The 14,216-nt window shown below is 39.9% G+C and overlaps 2 protein-coding genes across 2 annotated transcripts; both read right to left on the bottom strand.

Moving 5' to 3' along the window:
* Positions 1–267: 267 nt before the first annotated feature.
* On the bottom strand, positions 268–5,598 carry LOC117596141 (microfibril-associated glycoprotein 4-like). Its single transcript, XM_034300122.2, has 6 exons — positions 5,489–5,598; positions 5,310–5,338; positions 3,704–3,907; positions 3,097–3,193; positions 2,424–2,591; positions 268–2,316 (listed from the first exon to the last, which is right to left on the bottom strand). Exons 1-6 carry the CDS (start codon positions 5,565–5,567, stop codon positions 2,069–2,071), a joined length of 825 nt encoding a protein of 274 aa, XP_034156013.1. The 5' UTR covers positions 5,568–5,598; the 3' UTR covers positions 268–2,068.
* A 3,989-nt stretch (positions 5,599–9,587) lies between these two features.
* On the bottom strand, positions 9,588–13,607 carry LOC117596140 (microfibril-associated glycoprotein 4). The gene is made up of 6 exons (XM_034300120.2): positions 13,499–13,607; positions 13,320–13,348; positions 11,660–11,863; positions 10,925–11,021; positions 10,253–10,420; positions 9,588–10,145 (listed from the first exon to the last, which is right to left on the bottom strand). Exons 1-6 carry the CDS (start codon positions 13,575–13,577, stop codon positions 9,898–9,900), a joined length of 825 nt encoding a protein of 274 aa, XP_034156011.1. The 5' UTR covers positions 13,578–13,607; the 3' UTR covers positions 9,588–9,897.
* Positions 13,608–14,216: the final 609 nt, after the last annotated feature.

The following is a 14,216-nucleotide window of genomic DNA, read 5'->3' as shown; positions in this document are numbered from 1 at the left end:
TGTCTGACAAGCAAAGCCTCTTGACATGTTAGTCTGTCCTCATGGCAACATACTGCAGCGTCATGACTGCCTACAGCAGCTACTATATTTTGCAGGTCTTGGATGTCTGATGAGTTTCTTTCCTCTGCTGGGTCCATGTCTTTAGCTCAGTCTTTCTATCACATTCAGAGCAGGTATTGAACTAAGGTCTCTGGATTCTAAGTCCAATACTCTACTGGTTGAGCTACACACAGGATGAGGACCCAAAAGCAGAGGCCGGCACTGGAGTACGGTTAAGTAGTTTAATTGAAGGAGTTCACAAAAAGTTTCAAAGTTTCTCAGCAAGGCTCTTCATTTTATCAATGGCAGTGAATCAAAGCAATAAGAACCAAAAAAATTCCAAGGCAAAAATTCTTAGTCACAACTTTCAAAACATACCAAAACTCACAAAAATTTCAATAATTCACAGAAAGCACAGTAATCCAAGAAAGCAAGGCAGAGACTTACATACAGCAAGGACCAAGGCAAAGACTAAGCAAAGACTAACACAGGAAGGGCAACTTAAATACACAGGATAAACAAGAAACAGGTGAGACACATTAACTAGGTGATAGGCCTAATAGAAAGTCCTCAGAGTCGCCATCTGGTGGCCAAAAGGCAGAATACAGTGTCCACAACCTGACACTGTATAAATATATACAGTGTCAGGTATATATATATATATATATATATATATATATATATATATACAGTCATGTGAAAAAATTAGGACACCCCATGAAAGCCTGTGTTTTTTTTAACAGTTAAAAATATGAACATTTTAACATCTTCATTTTAACAATAATAGGAGATTCAAGTAATATAACTAAACAAATAAAATCAAAGAAAAGTCTTTTAAAAATAATCTGTAAAATATAATTAAAAAAAAATCCAATTTCTTGTGAGGAAAAAGTAAGGACACACCTACATTTATTTGTACTTAAAATGGCTAAAATTACCTACAGGTGTATCACAGGTGCAAATTATTAGAACATCGTTACAGAGCATTTTGAAGGAGGATTGCCTTATTTAAACCTCAGACACTTAGTTTGGTTTGCTCTTAATTGTTGAAGTGGGAGGAATCACCATGGTGAGATCCAAAGAGCTCTCTGAGGCCTTCAGAAAGAAGATTGTTGATGCTTATTAGTCTGGTAAGGGATATAAAAAGAACTCAGAAGAATTTATAATCAGCCATTCCTCTGTCCAGAAAATCATTTACATGTGGAGAACATTTAAAACAACTTCGAACATGGCCAGGTCAGGCCATCTAAGCAAATTTACTCCAAGAGCAGACCGCAAAATGCTTAAAGAAGTCTCCAAAAACCCTAAAATATCATCACGGGACCTACAGCAAGCTCTTGCTACAGCTGATATCAAAGTGCATGAATCTACAATCAGAAAGAGACTGCACAACTTTAATTATCATGGGAGGTGTGCAAGCAGGAAACCTTTGCTGTGTAAGAAAAACATGAAGGCAAGACTGAAGTTTGCCAAAGAACACATAGAAAAAGGCCAAGACTTCTGGAATAATGTGCTTTGGATAGATGAGGCTGCAAACAGCAGCCTTTTACTTGTACATCATTAGCAGGTTAATAACAGCTGCTCTTAAAATTCATGATGTTTGACAAAAACACTCTCGCAGCCTGAGGCATATACATATACTCCATCCAACTCCATCCTTTTGCTGATCAGAACAGAAGAAGCCTTGCTAAAATATGCACAAATAAAAAACAACTACCATATTTAAACTAAAACTGAAATTTAAAATCCACAAGAGAATTCATTACCAATTACATGGTTAAGAAAGTAATACAATACCCAAAACACTTTTTATTTTCTGGACTTGAACAAAGAAAAACATAAAAGTAGGGATTTATTATTTATTTTTTAGAATGCACTTGATTAAAGACATACATGGTTTACCTATATAGAGGAGAGAATTACATAATTGGTCCTAACTAACAGAATGACTCTGGTAACCTAGAAAATCACAGCTAACAGTGTTGTTCTATTTCCAGGGTGGAAATATCCTGGCTTTTGCATTGCAAGTTTAAGACACAGGCCTGATTTTCATAGTGATGGACTTAAGGCCATAATAATAGCCTCTCCACTGATACCACACATTACCAATGGCGTAATACGTGCCGTCCTGTCTCCCCAGATATAAACCATTGGGGTTTGCATAGTGGCAAGCATAGTACCAAAACCCCCCGAGGTATGATTTAGCACAGCCATAAGGATTCTGTTCATTATCGAAAGTGGAGAATGTCTGTCCACTGTGATAACTCAGCGCATCACCTGCAATCAGAAGCATTTTTTTACTACACACATTGTACACATATTTGAAATAAAAACTCATACACACGTATTTGCACACAAACATTGACTAACATCAGATCTCTCACCTGCTCCTTTTTCTACAAAGCCACCAACTTGGAGCACATAGCCGTTCATTTCAGGGCCTACAGAGAAAGTTGTGTAGAGAGCGGATGCTGTCAATCCATCAAAGTCCTCCAGGTCCACTTTCAGCTCATACAGCTTGTTGTGGGTCATCATGTAGAGGTTCTCCAAACCTGCAGATGTCCAATGTGAGTACACAAGGCTATGTACAAGCGTAAAGGCCAATTCATTCTGGATGAGTGGTGTCAAGAATCATGTTACAACCTCAAGATGAGTCTCAGTCCACAGGTGCCACATCAATGAAGCATCGAATTCCACATCACATGTCACTCTGCTCTTGTTTTATGCTTTATCTGTCTTTTCTTTGTACTTTGAAGCATAAACTCTATAGAAATCCACTTAAATCTCAAAACCCCCCTTTCTATACACTGTGCAGTTTATTTAAAATCATAATCCACACAGCTGAGACAAATCAGGTGTGGACTGAGCGAGGGACTGACATGACACTTACACTTCTACAAATACAACAAGTGACCCAGAATGCAATAAACACAGGTAACTACACTGAACAGCAGGAGCAACATCAGGAGAAACTTAACTGTAGAACTGTATGAAAATGAGAAAAAAAACAGTGCAAAATACTAAAAACATATAATCAGTGATAAAAAATAACCTCACCCAGCCAGTATTCTCCACTCTTATTTCCAAAGCCATTCCTGTACTGATTCCAACGCCTGTAGAAATTCACACTGCCGTCTATTCTCCTCTGAATCACCTGAGAGAGAGATAGAGAGTGTGTGTGTTATCCCGTGATGATGAATGTGTAACTGTTCTATCAATCAACATTTTAACACCTGAGTGTGCTGCTCAGAGTTGACTCAGAAATATGCCAGAAGTGCAGTGTATTATATTTCCCAATAAAAATGCCAGAGGAGCCAATCGACATATGACTCTGGAATGATTGACAGTTGTATAGGTGTTTTGAACACTCTGATATTAACTGACCCTGCCCCCTTTAGCTCCATCTCACATTAATAATGTTTCAGCTGATGCTCTCATCTTGACTTAGTTTTCTAGCTTGTAAGAATTCATTCTTTGTTAGAATCTCTCATGTATAGCATTTGTGACGAAATGGTCAAAAATGGCATTTTGGTATTTTTAGAAAATTAAAAAAGTGAAATTAATTGCTAATTAGACAGTAATTACTTAAAAAGAGTGTTTGTTTTCTTTATTCTCCTGCGATGGTCAGTGAGTTCATCAGGTCATAAAAGGGTCAATCTCTTACTGTCCATCCGCGGGATGAATCCTCAGTGCAGCCCATCTCACAGTACACCTCTACAGGGGTGGTGTCTGAAGGGTAGATGGTGTACACGCCACTATTATTAACACCACTCCTGTAGATTTCCTGACAGTCCTGAGGCAGGATACGCACATATGCAGGAGCAGCAGCAACGAGAACGGGGAGAAACAGAGCTAACAAGCAGCATGTCTGAGAGAGAGAGAGAGAGAGAGAGAGAGAGAGACTTCTAAGATAATATACACTGTATCAACATATTTGAGAAACAAAACCTCTAACACCCCCCCCCCCCCCCCCCCCCCCCAAAAAAAACCACCACGTCCCTTCAATCTTAATCCAGTTTCAAGTATATATGAAAGTCCATAATGAGAGTCTACACTATAAAGCCAAAAGTTTGTGCACCCCTGACCATCACACCCATACATCCACTCTTCTGGGAAGGCTTTCCACTAGATGTTGGAGCGTGGCTGTGGGGATTTGTGTTCATTCAGCTATAAGAGCATTAGTGAGGTCAGGCGCTGATGTTGGGATGTCGAGGAGGTCTGGGGTTCAGTCGGTGTTCCAGTTCATCCCAAAGGTGTTCAGTGGGGTTGAGGTCAGGGCTCTGTGCAGGACACTCGAGTTCTTCCACTCCAACCTTCACACACCATGTCTTCATGGAGCTCGCTTTGTGCACAGGGGCATTGTCATGCTGGAACAGGTTTTTGCCTCTTAGTTCCAGTGAAGGGAAATTGTAATGCTACAACAGAGACATTCTATATAATTGTGAGCTTCAAATTTTGTGGCAGCAGTCAGCGTGGGTGTTAGTATTAGCGTTGGGTATGGAGTTTGCCTCCATGTTAGAGTTAATACAGGGTTTAACACTAACCCCTTTCAGCTTTGGCTGCACTGTGATTCATTCTCTCTGAGCTCTGAAACATAAAAACCTGTCTAGGAAAAGACAGGACATGCTTCACTGCCGAATGGAATCGTTTTCATTCCTCTTTCAATCAGTGTGTTAATGAGATTTTGCCTTTTCAGGAACACCACAAATGCTTTTTTAATGTCGCAGGCTGAGATATTGCCACACCCGACCTGCACTCCTGACAACAACAGCATCTCCTCCACCAGCACCCTACACTCCAGCACACACCTGATGCCATGCCGGAGAGAGAGAGTGAGACAGACAGCATCTTCCCACCGACCTGTGAGGCCATGGTGTCCTGCTCACTCTCACCTGCTTTCAACTGTTTACAGCTACTATACCTCATGTACTGGATAACTGTGACCTTTATGATTTGATTCAAGAAAATGAAAGAAAAAAGAGAAACAGGTAGAAAGTTAGTAAGTTGGAAATATGTCAGAAAGTTCTCCACACGTCCCCACCACACTCAGCGTATGCAGAGAGGAAGAGAGAGAGATCAACGCTCCATTACTAAACTGTTGTCATTATTTTGATTATTCTATTTATATGCTACCACCCTACTACTAAATTACATTTTATATTTTATTAATTAACTAATTCATTTTTTAAAAAGTTATTTTCTAATTCAAACAAAATAGAGAACAAGTAGAAAAGAACTGATAAGAAAGAATACAGTACAAAACTTCTCACCATTATAATGAAGGCCCTCATTTTTTTCTCTGCAAAAGAAAATGCAACAATCATCAAAAGGATTTGTCAAATTTCTTAAGTCATTTATTGACATCTTGTAGCAAGGATATTTGGTCAAGAAAATGTTAAAGAAGTTGACATGAATTATTCTGAGAAAATAAAGTGGAGGAAGGACTTGCCTGTGTAGAATTTAATGTAGAGGATCAGTCTGCTTGTAGCCAATTCTGCTGATGTGGAGTTGATGTGTCCCTGCCACATGTGTGTGTCTCTTTTATACGGTAGCTACATGACGTCATTATGGTAACCTACACAAGAACACAGCTATGCAGAAAACTGCTGTACATACAAGTTTTTTGCACCTTTACGTTCAGTCTATAAGGAAGTAACTTTGTATTTACAAGAAACGTGAACATGGTGCTAGTCTACATTCCAATCCACACCAAAAGCATCACAAGCATTCTTTTGATTTGAAATGACAATACATTTCAAGTCTATTCACCCATAAAGCTGACAGTAGATGCACACAGAGATACAGTTTTAGCACGACATATTGTTGTTACAGCAAACTGTCAGATAGTGGCGCTGGACTTAATACTGCTCCTCACAAAATACACTCACCCAAACAATTTATTAGGAACACCTGTACGCCTGCTCATTCAGGTGATTATTTAATCAGCCAATGTATAAAATCATGCAGATATGTGCCAGCAGCATCGGGTAATGTTCACATCAACCATCAGAACTGGGGAAAATATGATCTCAATGATTCAGCTTTCATTTGCTGATATTTACATCTAGATGTGTTAAACAACTTGGAACATACACTATATGGCCAAAAGCATGTGGACACCTGGCCATCACACCCATATGTGGGTCTTCCTCAAACTGCTGCCACAAAATTGGAACCACTCAATTATATAGAATGTCTCTGTATTCTGTAGCATTACAATTTTACCTTCACTGGAACATAGAGGCCCAAACCTGTTCCAGCATGACAATGCCCCTGTGCACAAACCGAGCTCCATGAAGACATGGCTTGCCAAGGATGATGTGGAGGAACTCGAGGGATCTGCACAGAGCCCTGACCTCAACCCCACTGAACGCCTTTGGGACGAATTGGAATGCTGACTGTGCCGCAGGGCTTCTCGCCTGACATCAGTGCCTGACCTCACTAATGTTCTTTTAGATGAATGAATACAAATCCCCACAGCCACGCTCTAAAATCTAGTGGAAAGCCTTCCCACAAGAGTGGAGCTTATTATAACAGCACACACAGGGGAATAAATCTGGAATGAGATGTTCAACAAGCACATATGAATGTGATGGTCAGGTGTCCGCAAACTTTTCACCATATAGTTTAGCACCTTTGGTGGCAGATCCCCCAATATTTAGGTGAGTAAAAGTATTGGCACAGAGTCTTCTTGTTGTTCAGAGCAGATCACCTTCCATTGTCCACATATTGATTTGGCACAGGTTTTACGCTGGATGCCCTTCCTGATCCAAACCTCCCGATTTATCCAGGCTTAGGACCGGCACTGAGTTGGCACTAGCCTGTGCAACCCCAGTGGCTGGGGTTGGTGCCCAGTATGGGGTTCAATCCCAAGATCCTGAAATCAAGAGTCCCATCCGCTACCAACTGAGCTAGCTTGGCACCATTGGGACACATAGACTTAAAGTAAACAATACTTAATATTTGGTTGCATATCCCTTGCTTGCAGTAACTGCATCAAGTGATGTCAGTGACCCACTAACATCACCAAACTGTGGTATTCTTCTTTTGTGATGCTTTTCCAGGCTTGTAGCACAGCTTCTTTCAGTTGTTGATTGTTTCGGGGAGTTTCTCTCTTCAGTCTCCTCTTCAGGAGGTGAAATGCTGCTCAGTTGGGTTAAGGTCTGGTGACTGACTTGGCCAGTCTAAAACTTTCCACTTCTTCCCCTGATGAAGTCCTTTGTTGTGTTGCAGTGTGTTTTGGGTCGTTGTCTTGCTGCATGATGAAGTTCCTCCCAATTAGATTGGATGCATTTCTGTGTAAACTGGCAGGCAGAATGTTTCTGTAAACTGCTGAATTCATTCTGCTGCTACCATCATGAGCTCCATCATCAGTAAAGATTAGTGAGTCTGTTCCAGAAGCAGCCATGCAACCCCAAGCCATGACACTACCTCCACCATACTTGATCAATGAGCTTGTAAGTTTTGGACCATGAGCAGATCCTTTCTTTCTCCACACTTTGGCCTTTCCATCACATCACAGTAGAAATTCAGCAGTATTAGTTATTTAAACAATCAATCTAACAGGGCACACCTGGGCAACAAGAAATACCTGTTAGTCACGTTCCAATATTGGCAATGCCCTTCCAATACTTTCAGAGAGGACTGTATATTTAACATGTATATTTATATTCAACATTTACATTTAATATTTACACAGAAACTTAAAACTATTATTATTAAATGTATCAGAATGACCTCAAATGTTCAAGAAACAAAGTCAGAGCGAGTATTCATCTTTTTACATTTGGTGCCCATAGATATTTTCTGACTTATACTCAAGTAGTTTTTTTGTTCCACATTTTTAATTAGGACAGATTACCCATTATTTTACTACATATATTTCTCTGTCCCTTTTCCACAAAATGTGAACAAACTGGTTAACCGGTTGTGTCCTACCACCATAAACCTTATAAATGTGCTTATCAGTTTGTCAGGTGATATGATGTCATATTCAGGTGTGGCACAACACAAGTATGAAGAAAACACATTTGAGCAGGTGGTAATGTGTTGTGTTTGAATTGATCTGTCTGCTATTTTAGTAAAAGAACAATTTCTGTTCAGAGCACTATTATAGAAGCACACTCGAATGTTGAGGAGTTCTTACAGTTTTTCATGAGGGACCCAGTTCACCGTAAAAAAATATATAATATTTATATAATTCCACTGACACCCTGAGGACTTAATTTAGAGTTATGTGCTGTTGTATGTTTCGATTAGACAATGCAAGACATGTTTATAAGGAATTTGTTCTGGATATTTTGTTGAAAGTGGTGAAGGAATTGTATTTTCGGGTTGTCCGTGTGTCTGTTTTTCTGTCTGTCCAAGATTCTTATTAGTGTGATAGCTGAAGAACGAGTGGTTGAATGTCTGTAGGATTTTATGGAATTACTATTGTAACCCCGCAAAATTAAGCGACTTAGGGATTGGTCCAAATAGCCTGAGAGAACTGGACCTATGTGAGAATAAACTACAGGATTCAGATGAGAAATGGCTCTATGATGGAGAAACTGAGGTTAGATCATTTTCATACTGTAGATACAGATCACACAGGAAATTCACACAGAGAATTTTGGGAATGACAAAATTCAACAAACCCTCCATAATAACAATCTTATTTTTGCACAGAGTGCTGCTTTGTAAGAACAATGTGTAGCACCCTCTTCCCTCCCAGGGGTGACCTGAGCTCTTCTAGACATTCGGGTTCAGGTATTATGGTCTCTTGAATAATTATATGGGACCTCTCTTAACCCACTATCCTTCTATACAATCACCCCAATACGTAATAAACTATGTCATGTTTACCAATGTTATGTGCGATAACTTCGGTAGATGATTAATAAACTTAGTAATGCCTCTTAAAATTAACAAATGAGCCATATCCCTGGTCAGAAATGAGAAAAATGGATGAGGGTCTAAACCAGGAAACAGAACCCAGAGAGGAAGAAAACAAAGACTTGTTCACAAACACACGATCAGAACAAGACCCATCACCAAAAGGTATAAATACACACGATAATCAAAGGCTAAATTAGAACAGGTGCATACATGATGCGACAGGCAAAGGGCAGGACAGTGGCGAAGACAGAACCAGGAAGCAAACCAGAGGAGCATCAAAACAGGAAATTGTAGTGTTTGCCACACTAGGGAGTTTGCCATACACTGACGCGGGAATTCTTAACAACCTCATAGTTGGATGAGATTATAGTGACCTTCAGCTGAACTAAGATCTCAGTGTGGTGTGTCTTGTGTCTTCTTCTCTATGGAAAAGCCACGATCTGTGAGCTGCTATGTAACATTTAGCAAAGCTTACATTTCTGCAAACAGCAGCCTATTACTTGTACATCAATAGCAGGTTAATAACAGCTGCTCTTAAAATTCATGATGTTTGACAAAAACACTCTCGCAGCCTGAGGCATATACATATACTCCATCCAACTCCATCCTTTTGCTGATCAGAACAGAAGAAGCCTTGCTAAAATATGCACAAATAAAAAACAACTACCATATTTAAACTAAAACTGAAATTTAATATCCACAAGAGAATTCATTACCAATTACATGGTTAAGAAAGTAATACAATACCCAAAACACATTTTATTTTCTGGACTTGAACAAAGAAAAAGATAAAAGTAGAGATTTATTGTTTATTTTTTTTATAATGCACTTGATTAAAGACATACGTGGTTTACCTATATAGAGGAGAGAATTACATAATTGGTCCTAACTAACAGAATGACTCTGGTAACCTAGAAAATCACAGCTAACAGTGTTGTTCTATTTCCAGGGTGGAAATATCCTGGCTTTTGCATTGCAAGTTTAAGACACAGGCCTGATTTTCATAGTGATGGACTTAAGGCCATAATAATAGCCTCTCCACTGATACCACACATTACCAATGGCAAAATAAGTGCCGTCCAGTCTCCCCAGATATAAACCATTGGGGTTTGCAGTGTGGCAAGCATAGTACCAAAACCCCCCGAGGTATAATGTAGCACAGCCATAAGGATTCTGTTCATTATCGAAAGTGGAGAATCTCTGTCCACTGTGATAACTCAGCGCATCACCTGCAATCAGAAGCATTTTTTTACTACACACATTGTACACATATTTGAAATAAAAACTCATACACACGTATTTCCACACAAACATTGACTAACATCAGATCTCTCACCTGCTCCTTTTTCTACAAAGCCACCAACTTGGAGCACATAGCCGTTCATTTCAGGGCCTACAGAGAAAGTTGTGTAGAGAGCGGATGCTGTCAATCCATCAAAGTCCTCCAGGTCCACTTTCAGCTCATACAGCTTGTTGTGGGTCATCATGTAGAGGTTCTCCAAACCTGCAGATGTCCAATGTGAGTACACAAGGCTATGTACAAGCATAAAGGCCAATTCATTCTGGATGAGTGGTGTCAAGAATCATGTTACAACCTCAAGATGAGTCTCAGTCCACAGGTGCCACATCAATGAAGCATCGAATTCCACATCACATGTCACTCTGCTCTTGTTTTATGCTTTATCTGTCTTTTCTTTGTACTTTGAAGCATAAACTCTATAGAAATCCACTTAAATCTCAAAACCCCCCTTTCTATACACTGTGCAGTTTATTTAAAATCATAATCCACACAGCTGAGACAAATCAGGTGTGGACTGAGCGAGGGACTGACATGACACTTACACTTCTACAAATACAACAAGTGACCCAGAATGCAATAAACACAGGTAACTACACTGAACAGCAGGAGCAACATCAGGAGGAACTTAACTGTAGAACTGTATGAAAATGAGAAAAAAACAGTGCAAAATACTAAAAACATATAATCAGTGATAAAAAATAACCTCACCCAGCCAGTATTCTCCACTCTTATTCCCAAAGCCATTCCTGTACTGATTCCAACGCCTGTAGAAATTCACACTGCCGTCTATTCTCCTCTGAATCACCTGAGAGAGAGAGAGAGACAGAGTGTGTTATTCCATGATGACAGATGTGTAACTGTTCTGTCAATCAAATGTTCTGATCGTCTTGCTTTTATGTCAGTAGTTGGAGTCAATCAGAATCTACTCCACTCAGTTTAGCACTAAAATTGACATTCTAAACCATAAAACTATGGTGTGCTCTTCTCTCAGATGCAGGGGTTCCACATTTTAACACCTGAGTGTGCTGCTCAGAGTTGACTCAGAAATATGCCAGAAGTGCAGTGTATTATATTTCCCAATAAAAATGCCAGAGGAGCCAATCGACATATGACTCTGGAATGATTGACAGTTGTATAGGTGTTTTGATATTAACGCTCTGATATTAACTGACCCTGCCCCCTTTAGCTCCATCTCACATTAATAATGTTTCAGCTGATGCTCTCATCTTGACTTAGTTTTCTAGCTTGTAAGAATTCATTCTTTGTCAGAATCTCTCATGTATAGCATTTGTGACAAAATGGTCAAAAAAGGTATTTTAGAAAATTAAAAAAGTGAAATTAATTGCTAATTAGACAGTAATTAATTAAAAAGAGTGTTTGTTTTCTTTATTCTCCTGCGATGGTCAGTGAGTTCATCAGGTCATAAAAGGGTCAATCTCTTACCGTCCATCCTGGGGATGAATCCTCAGCGCAGCCCATCTCACAGTACACCTCTACAGGGGTGGTGTCTGAAGGGTAGATGGTGTACACGCCACTACGATTAACACCACTCCTGTAGATTTCCTGACAGTCCTGAGGCAGGATACGCACATATGCAGGAGCAGCAGCAATGAGAACGGGGAGAAACAGAGCTAACAAGCAGCATGTCTGAGAGAGAGAGAGAGAGAGAGAGAGAGAGAGAGACTTCTAAGATAATATACACTGTATCAACATATTTGAGAAACAAAACCTCTAACGCCCCCCCCCCCCCCCCCCCCAAAAAAAACCACCACGTCCCTTCAATCTTAATCCAGTTTCAAGTATATATGAAAGTCCATAATGAGAGTCTACACTATAAAGCCAAAAGTTTGTGCACCCCTGACCATCACACCCATACATGCTTGTTGACCATCCCATTCCAGATTTATTCCCGCTTTGCTGTTATAATGAGCTCCACTCTTCTGGGAAGCTTTCCACTAGATGTTGGAGCGTGGCTGTGGGGATTTGTGTTCATTCAGCTACAAGAGCATTAGTGAGGTCAGGCGCTGATGTTGGGATGTCGAGGAGGTCTGGGGTGCAGTCGGTGTTCCAGTTCATCCCAAAGGTGTTCAGTGGGGTTGAGGTCAGGGCTCTGTGCAGGACACTCGAGTTCCTCCACTCCAACCTTCACACACCATGTCTTCATGGAGCTCGCTTTGTGCACAGGGGCGTTGTCATGCTGGAACAGGTTTTTGCCTCTTAGTTCCAGTGAAGGGAAATTGTAATGCTACAACAGAGACATTCTATATAATTGTGAGCTTCAAATTTTGTGGCAGCAGTCAGCCTGGGTGTTAGTATTAGCGTTGGGTATGGAGTTTGCCTCCATGTTAGAGTTAATACAGGGTTTAACACTAACCCCTTTCAGCTTTGGCTGCACTGTGATTCATTCTCTCTGAGCTCTGAAACATAAAAACCTGTCTAGGAAAAGACAGGACATGCTTCACTGCCGAATGGAATCATTTTCATTCCTCTTTCAATCAGTGTGTTAATGAGATTTTGCCTTTTCAGGAACACCACAAATGCTTTTTTCATGTCGCAGGCTGAGTAGATATTGCCACACCCGACCTGCACTCCTGACAACAACAGCATCTCCTCCACCAGCGCCCTACACTCCAGCACACACCTGATGCCATGCCGGAGAGAGAGAGTGAGACAGACAGCATCTTCCCACCGACCTGTGAGGCCATGGTGTCCTGCTCACTCTCACCTGCTTTCAACTGTTTACAGCTACTATACCTCATGTACTGGATAACTGTGACCTTTATGATTTGATTCAAGAAAATGAAAAAAAAGAGAAACAGGTAGAAAGTTAGTAAGTTGGCAAAATGTCAGAAAGTTCTCCACACGTCCCCACCACACTCAGCGTATGCAGAGAGGAAGAGAGAGAGATCAACGCTCCATTACTAAACTCTTGATGTCATTATTTTGATTATTTTGTTTATATGCTACCACCCTGCTGCCAAATTATGTTTTATATTTTATTAATTAACTAATTTTTTTTTTTTAAAAAGTTATCTAATTGAAACAAAATAGAGAACAAGTAGAAAAGAACTGATAAGAAAGAATACAGTACAAAACTTCTCACCATTATAATGAAGGCCCTCATTTTTTTCTCTGCAAAAGAAAATGCAACAATCATCAAAAGGATTTGTCAAATTTCTTAAGTCATTTATTGACATCATATAGCAAGGATATTTGGTCAAGAAAATGTTAAAGAAGTTGACATGAATTATTCTGAGAAAATAAAGTGGAGGAAGGACTTGCCTGTGTAGAATTTAATGTAGAGGATCAGTCTGCTTGTAGCCAATTCTGCTGATGTGGAGTTGATGTGTCCCTGCCACATGTGTGTGTCTCTTTTATACGGTAGCTACATGACGTCATTATGGTAACCTACACAAGAACACAGCTATGCAGAAAACTGCTGTACATACAAGTTTTTTGTTTCTAAAATATGCACATTTACGTTCAGTCTATAAGGAAGTAACTTTGTATTTACAAGAAACGTGAACATGGTGCTAGTCTACATTCCAATCCACACCAAAAGCATCACAAGCATTCTTTTGATTTGAAATGACAATACATTTCAAGTCTATTCACCCATAAAGCTGACAGTAGATACACACAGAGATACAGTTTTAGCACGACATATTGTGCTTACAGCAAACTGTCAGATAGTGGCGCCGGACTTAATACTGCTCCTCACAAAATACACTCACCCAAACAATTTATTAGGAACACCTGTACGCCTGCTCATTCAGGTGATTATTTAATCAGCCAATCGTGTGGTAGCAGTGCAATGTATAAAATCATGCAGATATGGGCCAGCAGCATCGGGTAATGTTCACATCAACCATCAGAACTGGGGAAAATATGATCTCAATGATTCAGCTTTCATTTGCTGATATTTACATCTAGATGTGTTAAAAAACTTGGAACATACACAATATGTCCAAAAGTTTGTGGACACCTGACCATCACACCC

This window comes from Pangasianodon hypophthalmus, chromosome 26, assembly GCF_027358585.1.
Source record: "Pangasianodon hypophthalmus isolate fPanHyp1 chromosome 26, fPanHyp1.pri, whole genome shotgun sequence".
NCBI classification, from domain to species: domain Eukaryota; kingdom Metazoa; phylum Chordata; class Actinopteri; order Siluriformes; family Pangasiidae; genus Pangasianodon; species Pangasianodon hypophthalmus.
Note: the sequence above shows the minus strand (reverse complement) of the source record. Positions and strands in the feature narration are given on the sequence as shown.

Excerpts from the sequence above, each read along its gene's own strand:
- LOC117596140 (XM_034300120.2), bottom strand. The coding sequence starts at position 13,577 with ATGTGGCAGGGACACATCAACTCCACATCAGCAGAATTGGCTACAAGC. Across the intron at positions 11,864-13,319 it reads TGAGGGCCTTCATTATAATG|ACATGCTGCTTGTTAGCTCT; the intron begins GTGAGAAGTTTT and ends TCTCTCTCTCAG. Across the intron at positions 10,421-10,924 it reads GAGTGGAGAATACTGGCTGG|GTTTGGAGAACCTCTACATG; the intron begins GTGAGGTTATTT and ends GGACATCTGCAG.
- LOC117596141 (XM_034300122.2), bottom strand. The coding sequence starts at position 5,567 with ATGTGGCAGGGACACATCAACTCCACATCAGCAGAATTGGCTACAAGC. Across the intron at positions 5,339-5,488 it reads CTACATTAAATTCTACACAG|AGAAAAAAATGAGGGCCTTC; the intron begins GCAAGTCCTTCC and ends TTTCTTTTGCAG. Across the intron at positions 2,592-3,096 it reads GAGTGGAGAATACTGGCTGG|GTTTGGAGAACCTCTACATG; the intron begins GTGAGGTTATTT and ends GGACATCTGCAG.